The 21,655-nt window shown below is 46.3% G+C and overlaps 1 protein-coding gene across 2 annotated transcripts in view; it reads right to left on the reverse strand.

The window, feature by feature from the left end:
• MDGA2 (MAM domain containing glycosylphosphatidylinositol anchor 2) overlaps nucleotides 1-21,655 on the reverse strand; it is a 303,952-nt gene that overhangs the window by 122,609 nt on the left and 159,688 nt on the right. For both annotated transcript variants that reach the window (XM_071745088.1, XM_071745089.1), the window contains exon 6: nucleotides 15,966-16,235. In XM_071745088.1, the coding sequence (XP_071601189.1) occupies nucleotides 15,966-16,235 (270 nt within the window). The remainder of the gene's footprint in view (nucleotides 1-15,965; nucleotides 16,236-21,655) is intronic.

Below are 21,655 nucleotides of genomic sequence, written 5' to 3' on the forward strand. Positions count from 1 at the left end.
GACTCTTTGCTCTATTCCTTTTCTTCCTCTCTTCTCTCAAATGCCTCTCAAGCCAAGCAAACATACACCTGGGATCCACCAGGAACAGCCACACAAAAGCCCCACAGCAAACAGACCAACAACTGGGTAACTTCAGCCATTGGTGCAAAGTCAATGTCCTCTTGTCATAAACCCCTTCTCCCAGACTCCACAAACACCACAGCTACCAGAATTTGCTTCTGTTACCAACAAAATCAACAACAAAAAAAATTTAAAATAATATTTTAAAAACACAGCATCTTTCCAGAATTAACAAATGATTAAACAACCCCTGTCTGCAAATCCCTAACCTCACTTGGCATCCAAATAAACACTGACCTCTGCAGCCCACCTGCCCACCTTGGAATTTCTAGGAAGTCACCAAAGCCCATGAAAATCACCCTCCAGACCTGGACAATGGCCCCAAAAAAACCACCTACAGGTGCCCAAAGATGTCTGAGAGCTCCAGGTCTCTGGAGCTGGAGGACCTGGGAATAGGGCCAGAACTGTCCCAGATGTCACAGCTGCTCAGATTGTGAGCCAAGCTCCTTGAAGCACCCCCAAAACTTGTGTGTTGGGTCTCAGAGCAGTGAACCTCCTGGGGTTTGCTCCACATTCATTTATAGGGATGGAAAAGCACCAGAAGCTGCAGTACAACCTGCACAAACCCCCATCCCCAAATCCTGACCAGGGGCAGCCATGGGGCTGAGCATCCAGGGAGCTTCAGCTCTCTGGAAAAAGAAGAAACTGAACCTGGATCTCCTGCTCCAGGCTGAGGAGACTCCACATCACTTCACATCCTACAAAATTCCTGACCTACCAGCTCACTGTCCACCTGAGGCATCATTTGAAGGTTTTTTTGGGGTTAGACCAAGGAAATAAATGAGACAAAGGGGGAACCAGCAAAATGGTTGCAGACCATTTTGCAGCCCAAACGATGCTGCAGACACTCTGACCAAAGCTGTGTCCCAGCAGATTTCAGACCAGAATCAACCCAACAGGGCTACAAAATAGAAGCAAATGTGCAAATGGGTCTGTAACTTCACTCTGAGACTCAGGAAAGCACCAGTCTTTCTCCAAAGAGGCCCTGAAGAACCATGATGTGATCAAATAGAGATGAAACAATTTTCAACCTCAAACTCCTGACAAACTGTCTTTGCCCTCCCTCCTTAATTACATTTCAAAGTCACAAACTGCACAGCAGGAGCTCAGCCAGGGTCTATTTGTATTCAATGGCTGAAGTCAGATTTTTCCACCCTCATCCCCATCACCCCAAACTTATCCTTGATGGATCAAAATCTCCACATATGAACATCCCAGATGTATGAAAGGCATCAAACCCCATAACTGAGCACATCACATGTCAGGGGTGGGGAGGGAGCTGTGGAGCTGCTCCAGTGCCAGCCCTGCCCCAGCAGGATCCCCCAGGGCAGGACACACAGAACACATCCAGGGGGGGTTGGAAAGGCTCCAGAGAAGGAGACTCCACAACCTCTCTGGGCAGCCTGGGCCAGGGCTCCCTCAGCCTCCCAGCAGAGAAGTTTCTCCTCAGCTTCAGCTGGAACTTCCTCTGTTCTCCCTTCACCCCATTATTCCTTGTCCTACTCCTGGGCACCACTGAGCAGATCCTGGCTCCATCCTCCTGGCACTCACCCTTTACACAATTCTATCCATGAATGAGGTCACCCCTCATTCTCCTCTTCTCCAAGCTCTTCATCTCATTGGAAATTTTCAAAACTGATTTTTTTTTTTTTTCCTCCTTGGGCAAATTTTCTGGTTGGTGCAGTAGAAAGGGGAAAAAATATTTTTTCTTAAGACCTGTTCTGAATTAAACCCAAGTATTTCAGACCACCGAGGAACCCAAAGCATTGCCTTTGAAGTCACAGCCAACTTCAATTTCTTCCATGGGAGTCTGGCAGGATTGCCAGGTGCCATATTCCATTAACTGATTCTTTAGGATGACTGTTTGGAATTATCTCTGCTTTGAATGCAAAAAAAAAGTATAACTTTTTCCCAATATAAAATTTCATAGAACCATAGAATCTGCCCAGTTGGAAGGGACCCCTCAGGATCCTGGAGCCCAACTCCTGTCCCTGTGTAGGGCACCCCCAGGATCACCCCATGTGCCTGAGAGCAGCATCCAAACCCTTCTGGAACTCAGGCAGGTTTGGGGCTGTGACCACTTCCCTGGGGAGCTTGTTCCAGTGCCCAGTTCTCCTCTGGGTGAAAAACCCCCCAAAATTTGTGAAGATATTTTTAAATACTTTTAAAAGTACTGCTGACAACCTGCTGCCCCTTTTTCTTTTCCTCCTCCAATTTTTTTAAACCTTTGAAGACTTCATTCCTCAAAGGCTTATGTCAAATGCTGTACAGAGGACTTCCAGTGTTCTGCTAAGAATTTACCACCCAGCTTTCCACCTTCACTTGGAAACATCCATTTCTGTCTATCTAGGCAGATATTATTTGCAGGTATTTCCTGACAATTTTAGTTTGCAAAATGCAAACCCTTTGCAAGCTCTGGCATCATAGCCCTGGGGCAATGGATGCTTCCTGAGCTGGGCAGCCCAGGGGGGGATGCTCAGCTCCATGCTGATGTTTGTGTCTGTGTGAAGCCCCCATGCCCACAGAGATATTAAAGAGCAGAACTCTGCAAATCAGGGATTTTAACCTTGACTGAGCAGTCTGTTGCCACATGAGGCCCAAGCTCTGTGCACTCACCAGAAGTGGCTTTGACTAATTTTGAGGGGTTTTGCTGTAACCTGTGTGAAGGACACAAGGTGAGAACATCACCTGATGGGCTGCCTGTGTCTGGGAGCACCACAAACACATTTGGGAGGTTTGGGGAACCTGACACTTGTTTCCAAGTACCCAGAACTGGCATTTCATGGAATCATGGAATGGTTTGGGTTGGAAAAGACCTTAAGGCTCCTCCATTGCCACCCCCTGCCATGGTCAGGGACACCTCCCACCAGCCCAGGTTGCTCCAAGCCCAATCCAACCTGGGCTGAGACACTGCCAGGGATGGGGCAGCCACAGCTTCTCTGGGCACCTTGTTCCAGCATCTTACCACCCTCAAAGAATTTCCTCCTTATGTCCAACCTCAATCTCCCCTTTCTCTCCAAGTTTTAACCCATTTCCCTTGTCCTCTCCCTACCCCCCCGTGTCCAAAGCCCTCCCCCAGCTTTCTTGCAGCCCCTTCAGATATTGGGAGGTTGCTCTGAGCTCACCTGGGAGCCTCCTCTTCTCCAGGCTGAACAACCCCAATCCCTCAGCCTGGCTTCCCAGGGAGCTGCTCCAGCTCTCCAGGGGCTCTCCTTGACCAAACAAACACCAAAGTTTTCACCTCCAGATGCAGCTCACTTCTAGGATCCTCCAAAACCATTGGGGGTTCTGTGTTCCAAGCAAGGCACCAATCCTTCCCTAATGCTCAGTTGTTACCAACCCCTCAATATTTTTTTTGCACAGGCAGGAAAAAGCTCATGGCACCTGGCCAGACCCTTTGACCAGAAGGCCAATGCCCTGCAGAGAGATAACCAGGAGAAAACCAAAGATCTTATCCAAAGCTGATCAGAGTGAGGGATGGTCCTTCCATGGCTTCTGTGTGCTCTGCATTAATCCTTTTGCTTTGGCTTCTGTTCCACTTCAAGTTAAGAAGATACAAAAAGCACAGGGGGGATGAGCATCTTGCTTAGAAGCTGAGCTGCAAACCCAGCTTCATTCTCTAGAAACTCCACTCTGTTCCTCCAGACACAGGCTGCTTGCTTTAAAAGCAACTCCCCAAGTTACTGCTGTGAACTTTGGACCAAAAGATGATTCCTGGGCTGATTCCTTGGCCCTTCAGAGAAAGATAGAAAGCAGGTGGGGAGTAAAGCAACTCTTATCACAGCTCCCCCATCCCCTCTGAGCCTCACAGATGGGAAAAGCAATCCTGCCTTCACACAGCTGCAATTCAAGAGATTCACAGCCTCATAGCAAAGATTTTAGATACTCCCTCAAAGATTTGTGAAGTGGATTGGTAAAGCTGAGCCTTTTCTCCTGCTCTGTCAGGACATCTCCAGAAGCCAACTCTGCTCACTGGGGCTCAGGCTCCTTGGCTTTGCTGGCTCCCCTGGCTTTGCAGAGGAAAAGGAAAACTCAACTTATTTCCCCCAATGCCCTGGTTGGGCTGACAGGTGCCCAGGTGTCAGTCACAGCTGTGCCAGTCCTGGTGTAAGGTGCCAGCCTTGCACAGGGAATTTCAGGAACAAATAAATGCAGCAGGTGGTTAAGAACACAAGCTCAATGTACAAAATGGATGTATTTAATATGTAAGCACCTGGAGCTGCTTTGCTGGGTTCTTTTGAACACCACAAGTATCCCATCACTGAGAATTAGGGGGGAAAAAATGAAATTACTCAGTTTACTGTTGTTAAAGGCAAAAATGTATAGTGGTACATCAAGTGAAGCTTTATTGCAGGAGTCCTGAATTATTTATGCTCCCTTGAAATCATCTGTTCCAAACCTCACACACCAAAAAAAAAGGCAAATTTCAACTTCTCTCCTTACTCTGGGGCATCATCCCTGCCACCTGAGCTTTGCTGTATTACCATACAAAGAACTAAGGCAAAGCCACCAGAAACTTGGGCTAATGTGCAAATCTTCTCTGTTCACTCCAAAAAAAATCAGTGTTTCAGCTGAAACAGATCAACATCTGAGCAGGGGGGCTGCAACCCTGGTGTCCTGTGAGACAGGGACCATCCTCACATCCCCCCTTGCAGTGCAGCCAAATAAATACTAAAACCTCCTGATGCTTTCTTGGACACCTGCTTGTCATCCAGCATCTGCACAACTGGGCTGGGTTTCAGACCTGTTTGTCTGAATCATTTGATGAATGAAACTATCAAATAAAGGAATCTGCTCCAGTACCACACCTTGGGAAGTGTGTATTATTTATTTCTAGGTGACAGTCCAGCACAAATGGATCTCTGTGCTAAATAAAAAGCCATTCTCACTCAAGAATGACTCAAGAAAATCTTTTTCTAATGTTTCTTTCTTCATTAAAATGCCTGCCAATATATCAAATCAAGAAAATCAATACAGGTTTCTATCATAAGCACCAAAGAAATAGGAAGTCTTTTTTTATTTGAGCCAAGGACTGCACTGCCTTCAGTACTCTCCAGGACCTTGCCCTAAATTACATTATCCATCAGCTAAGCTGAGTAGAGATAATTTAACAACTGTCCAAAATATCTTCCTCACTGGTGAATATCACAGGGCAACCCAATGAGCTTCACTCTGTCCCATTAAAATGCATTTTGACATTATTTTGTGCACGAGGAACACTGAACACTCCAGTTTACTTCTGTAAACCAGTAAAACATTTGAAAACAAAACAACAGGAAGAAACTCAGGCAGTTTTAGCCCAATTCTACACCAGAAAAGCAAAAGCCCACTCCATGCAATGAAGTTTGCAGATCTCAGCCCCTTCATAATGGGTGTTGGTCTGGGTGGTGCCATCTGTGTGGCCTGGACACCAATTCTGGACACAGGTATCTGGGGCTGCTCTGGAGCACCATGACCTTCATCCCTTCATCCATCATCCCCAGCACTGCCAGAGCACCACAGATGGAAAATTTCAATGACAGACAGAAGAACACAAGTACAGACTGACCCCTTTCTCCTGCAAACATCACGGGCACATCCCCACCTGAAGAAAAGCTTCACATCCAAAGATACCTAAAATCCACGTGCTTCATGCCATGCTTCAATCAAACAACCTGTAGCCAAGGTAAGGGGGAAGTTGGACCCCATGGTGTGCTGGTGATTTTGGGTTTGGAGCAAGGTGTAACTTTGGGGTGAAAAATAAGAAGTAAAAAAAAAAAAAAAAAAAAAAAAGTAAAAAAATAAGAAGTTTTACTCATGGGCTACAGCTGCTGAAGCATCTTTTTCCATCCAACTGTTGCTTTTTTGCCTCTGAGAGGTCTTGAGAACCACCCTGCAGCACAGACAAGAAGCCATCCTCTGCCAGGGGGGTTGAAACTGAGTCCCAAAAAGCAAATCCTGGGAGATGTGGCCTGGCAGGGTCTGCAACCTCCACCACATGGACTAACCCAGTGCCCATTTCAGTCCCTTACAGCCAGAGCAGTCACCCCCCCCAGGTCATTCTTGAAACCAAAGCAAGAAACCACCTCAAAGCAGAAAATTCTGGAAATTTTCCAAGGTGTCCTTTGTTTTCCAGCCAGTTCACAGGACCTGGAAAATCAAGTCCTAGAGCAACCACCTCAGATCCAGCCATGGGCTTCACCTTTTCCTCTTACAGCAGTACAAAACTGGGTTGGAAGACATTGGCTGGGATAATTTTTCAACATCTCCTGCCCACCCTATTTTTTTTTTGAATGAAATACTCCAAGTCTTGCCAGCAGTTGCATCTATTTGGTACCCTGTTACTCAGATTGATTCCTGTCCTGCTGGGAGAACTCCACACAGAACTACAGAGACATCCCCAGAGCCTTTAGGGAGACTGCTCAAAATCTTCTTGGAATCTTCTCAAAATTCCAGTTTTTTGAGTAAGGGTATTTAGGCTTCTGCAAGAGAATTTTGACAAAATTATGATGCTTGCACGCTGCCTTTTGTCACCTTCCTATCCAAAGACAGACTTGAAGAGTCTTGCTAAGAAAAGACAGATATTCTCAGCATTTTTACCAACAGTTCATTTTGCTTCTGTCAACATGGTTTGAGCTTGAAGGGTTTTTTTCTTAAAAACCTTAACTCTGAGGAGCTATCAGAACAATTAAGTTGTCAAGCATCTTCTAGTAGAGCATCTCCAAACTTCTTAATATCAAGTAATTATTTGGCACTTACAAGGCCAGATGCATTCATGTTTCCAATTTAAATGCAAATACTGTGAAGAGATTTCAGGTTTTGCCTCTATTTTTATAAATTCTTCTAATTTCTGAAAGAAAAGGATTTATTATTCTGGGGCAGGTGTTGGTTTTTGGGTTGGTTTTTTTTTTCCATGTGTTCTCTGGTTAATTAGCTCCTATTTTTTCCCTGTTTTTTTCCTGGAGGAAGGGGAGCTGCAGACTTCTGTGTCATGAAGAGGAATTGAGTTTACCAGTTGCTCAGAACCTGATCCATGAAACAAATGAAGCCAAGATCAAAGTGTGTGAAGCACAGCATGGTGTCTCCTTTCACTGCTTTTAGAAGAATTCAGGAGAAATAAGCATCACCAGGGAAGGTTCATAGAAATATTCAGGTGGAAGAGGAGCTCAGGAGGAGCTCGAAGCAGGGCCAGGTGTGAGCTCAGCCCAGGTTGTTCAGGGCTTGCAACTCCCCAGGGATGGAGCCTGCACATCCTTCAGGCTCCTGGGAAACCCAGGAATGTCACACCAGGAGAAAGCTGACTTGGGGACAGAGACTGGAGTGTCCTGTCTCAGCTGCTTGCTGGAAAGCTGCTCTTATCTCTGCTTTTGGGGAGATGCAGATGGTGACTCGGGACAGCTCAGCAAGGTGGGTAGAGGGGGAGAAACTGGAGAAACTGAATGCAGGCTGATCAAGAAGCAGAGGTGAGAAGCTGGCAGCTGGCATTTAGTTTTGAAGCTCCAAACAGAAGAAAAGGGGGGAAAAAAAATAAATATTTCCTACAACATCCCAGCCCATCACATGTCCCCGTGTCCTGTGTGTGATCCTGGCTGTCCTGTCCCCCCCTGCCCCTCTCACAGCAGCTCCACAACTTCCTCACCAAGCCAGGAAAGAATTGGGACATAAATTAAACCCATCAGAGGAGCTGCCACAATCCCCAGTGGGCTGGGCACATGCCAAACAAATTATAAATCCTCTGAACATTACAGCTGGGTGTTTTCCAGGGCCAGTGCCTTTGTAGAGTTTAATTCTTCTGCCAAAGCTGTCAGAAATAAAATAAAATAAATAAATAAAAGCCCTGCCTTGCTGAGCCTTTCCTGGCTGCTCAGAAGTGATTTATTGCAAATCTTCACCCTTCTCCTTGCCCACACACTGCAAATGAAACCCAGCACCCAGGAATTGTCTTTCTTCCAGCAAAGCCCCAGTTTCCAAGGTTTCCACAGGGAATTGGCCCCATCTCCTGCTGCAGGGTTCAGTCAGAGCCTGGCCTGGTTCCAACCTGAGATGCATTTCCCTTCAGCACTTTGGGTTTGTTTTGCAGTTCAGGGACACAAAAATTAATTGGGATCCCATAAAACTTGATTTGTTGGATTGGGCAGAGCCCTACCAATCTCATTCACAGCTGCCCAATGCAATACAAGAAAGCCTTGAAACCCATTTCAAGGTCATCAGAGTATCTTGGTGCCACCAGAACCAAACACTGTGCCCTCTTCTTTCTCCTCTCTTCTCTTTCTCTCCCTTCAGGATGAGACAAAACTTTGAAAAACTCTTTTTTTTTTTTTTTTTTTTTCCTACCCAAATGATAATGTTATTAAAATTAAACAGACCTTCTCTTGCACTAACCAGCCCAGATCTAATCAAATATTAAACTATGACACCACACCCCTGCCAAAAATATTTATCATGGATTCACAGATTGGTTTGGGTGGGAAGGGACCTTAAAGCCCATCCAGACCCACCCCCTGCCATGGTCAGGGACACCTCCCACCAGCCCAGGTTGCTCCAAGCCCCATCCAACCTGGGCTGAGACACTGCCAGGGATGGGGCAGAGCAATGATGAATTAGTACTTTATCATTTCTTGCCAGCCAACAGTGATAACTTTTTTCCCTTTCCCACACTGAAAAAAAAAAAAGGAATGTGGCAGCCACACTGCAAGGCTCAAAAGGACTGAGATCAAGTGAGTATTTCCTCCTGAAATCCCTTCTGCTACCTCCTTATAGCTACGTGGTACCCAGCAGGCACCACAGGGTGTTGTGCAGAGCAACAACAATATTTAAAAATAAAACTTCTTGACAGAAAAAAAGAATTCTGGGAAGTCCTAATGGAAGGGCAGAAGAATCAATAAACCACCTACATTTTTCTATGGAATCATTTTAGAACCTCACTGGTGATGCACCCCAGGCTGGGAGGCAGCACCTGTGCCTGGATTGCAGGAGATAAAAATAAATGGAGTTACTAAACTCTGAAGCTCAACTTTTTTTTTACACACTCATTTCTAGAGCTGTAAATTTTTAGGACAGCACACTGGTAACTTATGACTCAGGCAATAGGTGGGATGGCCCATGAAGATCAGGTTTTCTAGGAAAAAAACCTTCTCTCACTGAAATGGCACTCTCAGGGTGCTGAGCCGATCATTCTGCTGAATACAGGGAATTCCCAGAATACAGAGAGAGGGGAAAGAAGGATGGATGGGAAAAAAGATCCATCAGCTAGGAAAATAAAACATTTTAGGCTTGGCATGCTGGAGCCAGCATCCCCAGTCAAGGATGGACACCTGGGCAGCATCCAGCAGCTGGGAAGCTGCCACCCATGCAGCCAAACCCCAATTCCCACCCTTGGGATAAAATCTGTCAGCTTTGCCTCTGGTTCTGGCACCCAGCACCAGCTCCTGGGGTCCCTGCTCCCATTCCAATAAACAGCATTTGAGGATCTTTGAGGGGTGACAGCAGAGGGGCTGATGTGTCACCAGACAGATTTATTTCCATCCTTCAAGCAACTGCTGTAAGCCAAGAAGGGGAAGTCCTGGGATAAACAGAAATATTACAGAAAAGCAGAGGGGTTAAAAGGTAAGAGACAATGGACATCAAAAATACCACATTACAGGATTATCTGTTTTTTTAAAAGCCTCCTACAAAAGCAACAAAAATGTCGTTTATTTCACCATCTGCGTCTTTTTTTTTTTTTTTTAACCTTCTTTTTAGCAGTCACTGCTACAGAGTTCAGATCCCTTTTTTAAAGGCATAATGGAGTAGGTACTTCCAAGCAATCTCAGCCTTAAAAATGCATTTCCCCAGCGTGCTTTTTGTTCAGCAAAAAGCTTTTGTGCTAATGTTGAGCAGAGGTCATTTAAGAATTATTATTTTATATTTAAGCTGACAGGGAATCCCACCCCTTTGAAAAATTAACACCAGACACTGGGTTTCCACTGCAGAGAAGGAAAAAGTTCACAGAGGCAAAGTCAGCTGGCACTGAAGAAAAAAATGTTGCAGTAACATGGAAGAGACAAAGGGATTTACTTAAGGAAGGGAAGGGAAGGAGTTGGTGGGGAGATGGTGCCTGCTGACACCTTTACACCTCAGCCTCATTTGGGGAAAGGCTAGAAAAATTGGGTTGTTCATCCTGGAGAAGAGAAGGCTGAGGGGAGAGCTCCTGCCCATGATCCAGGACTTCAAGGGGGGTCCAGAGCAGCTGGAGACTCCCTATGGACAAGGAGTCCCATGGACAAGACAAGGGGCAATGGGCACAAGGTGCTCCTGGGCAGATTCCCATTGGACACCAGAGGAAAATGTTTCCCCATGAGGACAGTCAGAGCTTGGAATGGTCTCCCAGGGGAAGGGGGGGATTCCCCCACTCTGGAAAGTTTGAAGTCTCAGCTCCAGGGGGTGCTGAGACATCTCAGAGAAACAAGAATCTGAGAAGGGTTGGAGCAGATGGGCCTTGGGGGCCCTTCCCTCCTCACACTCTGGGATTTTAGGATTATTGTAAAGCATTTTTCAGCTGAAGAGATATTTCACATTATCTGTCAGCTCTGCAGGAAGGACTGAGCTGTGATTAGTTTTATTTTTAGTTTTGCTGGCCACACTCTTGGTCTCCACGTGTTTTAGGGACCCACCCATGAGACTGCAATCCCACAGCAATGTTCTGATGCCAGACAACAACTGGAGGTGTCTTCTCTTGGAGCCATCATGCTGGATGCTGCTGCAAGCCCTGGGAGATGCCTCCTCTTGGAGCTGCTCCCCACCAGCAGCTGATGGGCATCAACCCCTCTGTCTGTGTCAGGTGGAAATGAACATGTTGGGGAAAAAAAGAACTTGGACTGAAAGTCTGACAAACCCCAGGGAGCTTGTTTTAAATTCAGATATGGGGGAAAGATTTTTCAGGAGTTGTAGATTTCTCTGGCTCTCTGCTTCCCAACCTGATGTCCTTCCAAGATGCTCCCCAGCATCTTTGCTTTCTTGCTGGATGGAGGAGCCCCCTTACACTCTTCACCATCAAAAGCCTGTAATTCTTCACTGATCTATAGTAGCTAGAGAGAGATTTCATCTTCATTTTCTCCTTTGAAGCATTTGTTCTTCCATCCTCTCCTAATTCAGACTTGTAAATGTGTGATTTTTCAGAGGCCACAGACACAAGATTATTTTGATTTCTACCTCTTCTGACATCTCCAATTGCCACCCCAAATCTCTGCTCTCATCACGTTCCTGCTTTTATGCAGCACCTGCAGGACACAACGAGGCCCCTACCAAGCTCCTCAAATTCTGCAGAATCCTCTCAGCAGAGCTGTGTCTGGATGGGACCTGAAGAAGGTTCCATATCCCCAAGTCTGGTGGCCCAAGGGCTGTGATTAAACAAGGTTTTGCATTTGCTAGGAAGACAAAAGTGTGTGTGTTCATTTCTTATTTTAAGTATTCCCCTGGGGAGACTGATTATCATTTACCTCTAATTGGGGCCAACAGAGGCAGAGAGGGACAAATTCAGGACAAATTGAAGCAAATTAACAAAACTATTTTGGACAGAAAAGAACCCTGAAATAAGCACACCAGACTTCCCCCCTTCTAGCCTTTATGATGAATTATTTCCATTGCATCAGAGCAACATTTTTTATCATTTTTTTGTTTTGTTCCACCAGGGAAAAGTCAGAAAACCAGAACATCCCCCAAGCAAGCACAGCAGAAAATACACACATCAAGCCTGGAGGTTGTCAGGAGCTTTGTTTCTCCAGAGGCAGTGTGTTGGATTTGCTCCTGGAGAGAGCTTTTTTTTACATTATTATTATTTTAAAGAGGAGAAGAACATCAAATCTTACTAGAAAAAGGGGAATGAAGACTCCCTTAGAGCTGCTTCTGCTTTCTAATGGTTTTATCTAGAAATCTGTTCTGGGAAGCTGTTCTAATCAGCAGTCTGAGAGCAGGATGTGAAGATGCCCCTGATGAGAACACTCACCAACACTCTCAATGTGAGCAGACTTGCAATCATTTAAAGAACTCATTAATCTAAAGAAAATACTTAGAAAGAAACTTTCACAATTAGAACTGGGGAGCAGCCAGCTTTGCTGAGATGAGAGAGCAGTTCTTGCTCTGCTTTGACCCAAGGCACCTTGATGAATGGAAATGTCTTGGCTGGAATGAAGTATTTTGCATCCCCTTAGCAGGGCAGCAAAACTTCCCCCAATGTTATCTGAGAGCTGAAAGGGACAAAGGGAGCAGAGTTTGCAGCTTACAACTGGTTCAGGAAAGGAGCATCCTTAAAGGGGGTGCCTTCATCTGCAGGTTTGATTGAACTGCCCAAGGAGGTAGAGAACAAGGAGTCTCCTCCTCTGTTTTGCAAAGGATCCATGTTCATCCAAACCTGGTGTTGTTGGAAGGATTTATAATTACTTTAAAGTTATACAGGTCAAAAGAGGGGGAAAAAAAGCAAAATGGGGGGGGAAAAAATCCAAATATGTTTATGACTACATGGGCTCCTTGCAGCTTTAGTCTGGTTTAGTTTTTATATTTTAAGAATAAACATTTCCTTCTGTGCCAGTGCTCACTGGAGGAGGAGGAGGCCAAGTGACAGGAGAAGTCCAGAGAACATACTACAATCTCCTGCATTTTCCAGCTAAATCCTGGGAGCTCCCAAATGGCAAACAAAGCACCAAGACCATTGGTGGCATCCCCTGTCCCACCACTTCTTCCCATGGCAACTGCAGAAACCACTCACTTACAACTTGGAGAAGCAGAGAACAAATATTACTAATGAGTTACACCCTGGAGAAATGGAGAACACACATTACTCAGCACTTCCACATGGACAGAGCTGGCACCATCTATCTCATATTCCCATATATATTTACAGTATATATGTATCATTCCCATGATACATATTCCCATATTTATTTACTGGATTTACTCCCACCTCTGATTTCAGAGTCCTGGAGCAGCCAGGAGCACAGAGCTGACCTGAATCCACCTCAGTGCCTGAACCTGCTCTTTAAACCCACTCATCCATTGCCTCTACTGCCTAAATCCTTTGATCCTGATAATTTCTGACCTTCAAAAAGGTTGAAATTAATTTTGTCGCTCCTTTATTTACTTTTTATTTCTTTCCCCTCTGGTTTTAGATGATGTTCAGATGCTTGGCAGCAACATGGCATCACCTACAAGGGGTTTGAAGTCAGGAGGGGTGGGCAGGCAGCCACAAGGGCAGGGAAGTGTTCAGAAAAAAATAAAAATAAATAAATAAATTAAAAAATAATAAAAAAAAAAGAGCTGCAGGACGTAAAGGAAGCATCAATGGAATGGGTCCCATATAACCAAGGCACGTTCAGATAAACACATTGTGAAATTTTAGGCAATTTTGACAAGATAAATTCCATCTCAGCCCTGCTGATGCCTTTAGACAATTTTACATTGCTTTTCTGGGTAAGATTAGGGGGATTATTGTCTAGTCCTGAGACTGGTAGTCCACCTGACAGAAGATGTGAACTCCATTTATTAAATACTTTTCCTGCAAGGCTTTGTTGCTATTTCAAATAAACACTCTTTCCTCCTCAGCTTGTGGGAAAATCCTACACAACAACAACAAAGAGATGAGAGAAGGAATGAGCTACAGACACACAAAGTAAATTCAAACCCCTGGTAGGAATTTCTCTCAGATTTCACTGCTAAACTCAGCATCACTTGTAGGAAAGATAAATCAACCAAGCCTGGAATAAAAATCTTTTTTTTCTTTTTCCTAAAAATCAATTCTTTAACAGAAATAACAGGAAAACCATAATAAGTAGCAAGGCACTGGGGCTAGAAGGGAGCTGGGGCTTCTTTTATTTAATGGGTTGTTTCTCCTGGTGATCCCTGCTCAGAATTAACAGAGAAGAAGAAAAAAAAGACACCTCAAAACACTTTCATGATATTGTGTTCAACAACTTGCAGCTCCCAGGCATCTCCTAGGGCACAGCCTTCTATAAATAAAAATGTGAGGGCATATTATTATTATTATGATGCTATGACTCATGAAATCTGTGTCTGCAGGGAGCCAGGGACTTTGGCTTTTCCTCTGGGCTTTCTGGTGCTGTCTGCTGGGTCAACGAAGATATTGAGGCTTCTCTGACACAAAACCTTCCCTCTCCCTGGTCTTATTCTGGGTGTTTCACTCGGGTCTCCCCTGCCCCACCTCATCCCCATCAGAAATCACAGCAAAGCACCATTCCTCAAACAGGACTGCTGGACAACAAAAAAAAAACCAAATAAAAAAACCCCAAACCCCTCAGCCAAGTGTCAGAAATTCAAATGGAAACCCAAGATTAGAAATAAACCTGATTTTATTAGTTTTATCTGACATGCTCCTGCAGACCCAGGCTGATGCAACACCCTGACCCCCTGCAACAGAAATAGATTCAAATTCCTCCTCCTGCTGCAGAGGATGAGCTGCTGGGCAATAAGAAGTGGAGAGGGGTTACAGCTCTCATAAAATATTCACCCCACTGGCTCTTTGCACAGCCCTTTCTCCTGAGGGTGATTAATCACATGCTGTTATTTCAAGTTCCCATAGCGTGGGGGTTTATGTTGCAGCTCCACTCCCCCATTAGATGATAAGAAAATCAGTTTCAGATGAACTGGTGGGTTCAGGTAGATGAATCCACTCTGAGGTTGCCCATCAGCCCATCCAGCTCCTCTCCAAACCAACCATGTGCCTGGGGTCATCCAGAAAGTGACAAACTACTGGGGAGGGAGAGCTGCTCTCCACCTGGCAGGGATTGCTCCTTCCAGCCCTCTTCTCCTTCCTCCAGGACAGAAGTTTATCCTGCTGTTAGGTGTAATTAAAGCCCAGGCACTAACCTAAAGCTCCTACCCAGGCATCTGATGGCAGCAGAGTCACAGTGTGCACAGTGCCCCTCAGGTCCCCTGCAGCTGATGGGGGGGAAGAAAAGGCTGAAGCAGGTACTGACATCTCCAGGAGCTCAGGGTGCATCAGACAGCAAGGGCAGGGGCTCAGCACAGGGGACACAGTGACATTTGGCCACCAGCATCCTGGCTTTGATCAGGAATGGTGTGGCCAGCAGGACCAGGGATGGAATTCACCCCTGGGCAGGCTTCACCTCCAGGGCTGTGAACAGTCCTGGGCCCCTCACTTCAAGAAGGAGATTGAGGTGCTTGAACCCACTTCAAGAGGGACATTGAGGGGGCACAGAGGAGAGGGAGGGTCCCCTGTGAAGGGACCAGGGGCAAAGTCTGAACGGGAGAGGCTGAGGGAGCTGTGGGTGTTTAGAGGAGACTCAGGGGGGACCTTCTCACTCTCTACACCTGCAGGGAGGTTGTGGTCAGGTGAGGGTTGGGCTCTTCTCCCAGGCAAGGAGAGACAGGAGGAGAGGCCATGGCCTGAAGCTGCTCCAGGGGAGGTTTGGGTTGGAAATCAGGAAGCAATTCCTCATGGAGAGGGTGATCAGACAGTGGGATGGATGCCCAGGGCAGTGCTGGGGTCCCCATCCCTGGAGGTGTTTCAGGAGAGGCTGATGTGGCACTGAGTGCCATGGGGTGGTGACAGGGCACAGGCTGGGCTTGGGGACCTCAGAGCTCCCTTCCAGCCCCAATGATTCTGTGATTCAGTTGTCCCCAGCCTGGCTGGGAGAACTCCAAAGTACAGAGAGGGACCAGGCAACCTTTATTCCAGGGACTGAGCCCAGCAGGAGAGTCATTGGCTACCAGAAGCCAAGAAGCCAACCCTAATTCACCTCACCCATCATTAGGAATGAGCAGGACATGGGTTTGGAAGCACAGGACCCCACACTACCCGGACACAGCGATTCCATCAGGTGAGAATTCAGTTTCTCCTCCAAGGCAGAGCTTACCTCTCACGATGATGTTGGTGGACTTTTTTGCAGGGTTTCCCACGTTGTTGTTGGCAATGCAGCTGTAGGTGCCAGCATCTTCAGGCAGGATGGCAGGGATGGTCAGCGTGCCCCCGTTCAGCACCGTCTTGTCGGGCAGGAGCCCAGCAGACCTCACCCAGGTCAGGCTGGGGGCTGGCTCCCCTCCTGTTGTCACACAGACCAAGGTGATGGCTTCTCCAGGGTTCACCACGATGGGGTCATCCACCAGAAGCTTTATTGAGGGGGATGCTGCAAAAGAGAAGGGGAAGATGGAGTAGGGCTATGGCTGGGGTGTTTATTGCAACTCAAGCCAGCTGAGATCCAACCACTGCATCTTAACATGACCTCCAAGGAGGGTGCTCCCCACCCTGATGCTCCCCCCAACACCACTTTTCTCACCCTACTCATCACCATCTTTCACCTTGCTGTCAAGCCACAGATGAGGATTTCTGTACTGACAGCCCCGTGGCTGTGCCAGGGAGGTGACATCTGATGTGTGGGATGGGCTCCAGCAGGCTGGGTTTTAAACCCTGGAAGGAAGGAACAAGTCACAATCTTCTGACTGGGCATGGAAATGATGTTCTTCTCCTCAATCTATTACAAACCATCCTGATGAACTCCTTGGGACTCAGCTACCAGCTAAGGTGGATTTGTAGAGTCTGAGCCAGGTCTGTTGAACCAGGGAGAGCCATCCCCCTGGGGACAGCATCTCCTTGCACACCAAGAAAGTGACAGATCCAGACAGATGCTTTTATCCCTTGTGCATCTGCAGAGCTCAGCACCAGAGTGGCCACAGCTCCATCTCACCCCAGAGAGGCAGGAGAGGTGCAGACCTGGGTCCCTTCTGACTCCCAAACACCAGCCAGGGGCAGACACCTCGACCAGGGTTGGGCAGGACCAGCCCAACCAAGCCCTGGAAAGATGCTCATGGAAAGATGCTGCTGCTGCTCTCAGAAGGGAGAAGCAAATGATTCAATTGCATTCTCTCTTCTTCCCTCTTTTCAAAGAATCATCTTGCCTGGAAAAGATCTCCAAAATCATTAAGTCCAACCATAACCTGACGAGAATTCCCCTAAACCCCATCCCTAAGCTCTGTGTCCATCCCACTCTGAAACCCCTCCAGGGATGATGGGGACTCCAGCCCTGCCCTGGGCAGCCTGGGCAGTGCCTGAGAACCCTTCCAGTGATGAAATTCCTCCTGACATCAAATCTGAGTCTTCCAATCATCCAATCTTTTCTTTTTTTCCCCCTTGAAATATCTGCATATGATATAAAAGCAGAAAAGGTCGCTACAAAGGGACAGGGCAGAGCAATCCACTTGAGATGCTGGAATATATTATTTAAAAAAAAATTGTAATCTGAGCTGTCATTCCTGGTGAGGGATCCACCCTTGCTGGGTTCAGGCTTTGCTTCAAAGCATACACCAAACCATGTTAGCAACGAGCCAATATTTAATTGCAGATTGCTAGTACAGAAAAAGAAGAAATCCTAAATAAATAGGCATAAAGGAGATGGATTAAAATGCTAGGCAAAGAAACCAGAAAACGTGATGATAAAAAATGAAAGGAAAAACCTGTTACATCCAAAAATCATATTCCTGCCCTCGTTATCACAGAGATAAATTCCTGCTTTAGAGATGAATCTTATTTCAATATGAAAGGCACACACACTAATCACTACAGGCAAATACAAGAGTATTTTATCAATGATAAAATAAGAGTTTCCTTTATTTGCAGTTCCCCCCAAGAGGAATTGGCTTTCTCTGCATTCAGAACCTGTCCTAGCACGGAAAAGAAGTGGTAACCAAGCCCCAGCTGGGGAACCACTTTGAGAGACCAGAGGTTTACAAGCAAGGTCCCCTCTTCCCAGCTCAGGACCCTGCTGATACTTCCCAGTATAAATTCCTGCGTTCCTGAAACCATTTTAAGGGGAAGGAACTGGGTCAGTGGCTGAAAGCAGAGGGAGAAACCAAGTCAGCACTGCCCACTGGGTCTCTTTGCTCCTTATCCTGACCTCTTATCCTCACATCAGCTGATGCACCACCCCGTTTGGGGACTAGAGGTGGGAAAGGGGAGCCTATGTCCTGTTTCAGGAGGGAATGATGTCCCAGAAGTGGAGTTTGCTCGGGCCAAGGAAGCAGGAGGGGATCCAGAACTGAGCTCCAGACCTGTAGGGCATCACCAGCTGGGGGGGGGAGCACTCACCTGGCCCCTCTTCCTCTCTCCCTCCTGACTTTAAATGATTTTTCCTGCACAGTTCAGTCTGGCACTGATCACCAAGCCAGGAGACAGGGAACAAGAGAACCACAAATAACACTTCAAAAACGTAGGAGAAAAGATGAAAGCTCCAGCAACATCAACCCAAGCTGGTGGTGCTGTCTCCCATAATGGCCTCCTAATCTTCCAGATGAAAGGGGCCCCTTTGCCACCCTTCAGGTAGAGACACAAAGGCAGCAGCTGATGGGATAAAAAGCCTGTGACACATCCTTTTCATCACAGCACTCAAAACAGCAAGCACATGAAAATCAGTGTTTGTGCACAGCAATTCCTCTTGGCTTACACCACACACTTCACTTAAGCACAACCTATCCCACCAGGCAAACAAACACAAATTCAGCAAGGCACTCACCCACCCCCATTAAAAGCCTGATTGAAACCCAAGATGATGAAGACATTGAGACAGGGTGTTAAGGTTCCAGCAAATAAAACTCCGTGTACAATATAAAGGGTCAAATCCCTGTTGTGAACAGAAAAAGAATCAGCTGTTATTTTGATATTTCTCTGCTGGAAGCTTTATTCATCACCTGCACCATATCCCAGTGCATCAGGAACTTGGAACCTCTGATTTTCACCTCCAAAGTGCAACTGAAGATAAAATGGGTTCTACCTGATCCATTGGCACTTGGACACTGCCAGGTTCTGGCCTAGGAATGGAGTGACTGGAAGTTCCCTGGTGGACACTTGGAGTTTGCCCTTCAGCTGTCACCCTCATGCTCACCCATTTCAGGGAGCACTCCCAGGGACATCACAGATTTCAGGAACACCAGACTGGAAGGCACCTCAAGGATCACTTTAGTGTAAGAAACCTAGAAAGGTTGGACCTGATGATCCCTAAGTGTCTCAGCCCAGGTTGGATGGAGCCTTGTGCAACTTGATGAGGTGTCCCTGACCATGGCAGGGGTGGCAATGGAGGAGCTTTAAAGTCCCTCCCAGCCCAAACCAGACTGGGATTCTGTGATGCTCCTTGAGGTCCCTTCTGTCTGGGGATGGGGAAAGGTGATGGTCAACAAGTCATGGGCCAAACACAAGCTGGAGCCCCATGGTTTCTCCTCATGGCTCTGCCCTCTTGTCTCAGCAAAGAGAAGAGAGAGAAAAAGAGAAGGAGAAAAGGGTAATGAAGGCACCACAACCAAACCCCACAGAATAGGAGGGACAGCAAGCCCTGACCTAGGCTGCTCAGGGTTACTCAGAATCTCTCTTCCAGATGTTCTGAGCAAACACCTGCTCAAAACAGACACAATTTAGGCCTAGTTTGTGTCTGAGCTAGGGAGATGGAGCTCACAATCCTGTTTCAATGACAGGAGGTACTGCCAAAGGGTGACTCCTCTGACTTTCCTTAAGCTATTTGCTGGCAAGAACCTTCCCTTGGTACCTGTCCCTCCTTGCTGACCACAGACAGAGCCCCAAAATTAGTTCAATCCTGACAGGCAAGATGTAGATCAACCCCAGCTTGAGGATGAGGATTTACAACTGCATCAGGTGCCTCCAGATGGGATGGGCAGAAAGTGCCATTGCTAACAACATCCCTGTGCTAACCTCTCTTGGATCCCAGTGTTTCACAAATCCTCTTTGATCCTTCCACTTTGAGAAAACTGAAATTTTGGGTTAAATTCTCTTTCTAAAATGGATCTGTGGTCTCTTCTATTTATTTTTAGAACTTCTGGGGCTAAACACCATATCCAGTGTAAATCTGACTGGTGCAATCCACCAGCACAGTTTTATTTTGGTCCATCCTGATTAAAAAATGAGGCAGGCATTTACAAAGATGACAAGATGATCCAGGGCAATTATGATAGTTGATGATGATTATACCAAAACATTGTTGAAGGATTATTGAAACCCATGCTTCAGGGCATCAAATGTTTTTTTATGTCTGGAAGGGGGGGGCAGACTATCAGAGATCTGTTGCCTGCACTGTTTTTATGCACTCTACTAAAAAGTTCCCCACTGGCTTTTGTTAAAGACAAGCATGAGAGCTGATTCAGAAGGAGAATGGATGTGTTTATACATCCTGTGCATTTGTAAAGCATCTACCACGATTCAACTCCAGCCAGGAGCCCCACACTGCAGCCCCAGCTCAAGCTGTGATCTCTGCTCAGATAGAAGGAAATCACCAAATTAAGTCAGAAGGAAGAGGAGATAAAAGACTTCCCCAAAAAGCTCTGACTCTTATTAAAATGACACTTACAGAAACTAATACATCCAGTTGTGTATTCCTGACCCAAGTGTGACATGAGCCTTTACTGGGAATATTGCTCTAGGGAGTTAGGCTGCAGCCTCCAAGTTTCACCTAAAAGTTTCCACACCTACAGTGGGAAAAGCAATACAATCATGAGCCAAGCTCCTTCCCACTCCTCCAGCCCACTCTGCTCCCCCAAAACAAGGCTGGAGCCAACACTGCCATTCTGTATGTTCTGTTCTTGCAAGTCCCAGCAAGGCAACCCAAGCTTTGGGAGGCTTGAGAAGACCTTCCCATCCTCACATCAAAAACCTTTCACGTGGTTTCAACCATGGTCATTTGAAAATATTCACATTGCAGTGTGAATGCCTCTAGTCTGGGTTTTATCAGTTTTTTTACAAAATTCAGATTCACCAAGCAAGGTCCTTGGCTGGTCACCACACTTACACAGGGCTATTCTTGTGTGAAAGGCATTGAAAGTAAAGGTGCTTGAAATTCCCAAAACTCATCAGGTACACACGTGGTCACAACAAAAGTTGTGCACCTGCACCAGCCCAGAAAATTTCTCTGCTAAACGTAATTCCTGCAATAAGGACAGGCTCCTCAAAATCCCATTGAAAAGTAAGGATATGTTCTCTTTTCTGCTCCTGTATTCTTCTGCATTTGGTTTAACATCACATTGCCTAATTTATTTATTTCTGCTCTCTCCCCTCCTATTCATCTCTCCTCCAAACTAAAGAGTCTGAATTTTTTCACTTTTTTCCTAATAGCCCCAAGAACTCCATCTGTTCACATCACAAAACCACATCAGAGCTCAGGCCCTGCAGACACATGCACAGACACCCAGGACTGATGGACTCAGCTTCACACAGAGCTGAAGAGTGATGGATTTTAGAGTTTCAAATAATGTTCAGCACTGGTTTAGAAAGCTGAGCATCAGAACCAACACAACTGTTCCTTACCAAAACTGAGAGAGATACAGGAGGTGCCCAGGGTATGAAATTTATACCGAATTTCTAATGTAACAAAAACATCCCTGCCAAAAGGGGTCAATACTAAATGGACTCTATTATCACCCTGAAAAGCTTCACCACGCCTGAGGTGCCTTATAAATGACTACCAGCAATCAGGATTCATGAGATGAATCTGCAAGGAGGGGCTGAGGAGCTGGGATTGTTCAGCCTGGAGAAGAGAAGACTCCAGGGGGACCT

This window comes from Heliangelus exortis, chromosome 5, assembly GCF_036169615.1.
Source record: "Heliangelus exortis chromosome 5, bHelExo1.hap1, whole genome shotgun sequence".
In the NCBI taxonomy this organism is placed as follows: Eukaryota; Metazoa; Chordata; class Aves; order Apodiformes; family Trochilidae; genus Heliangelus; species Heliangelus exortis.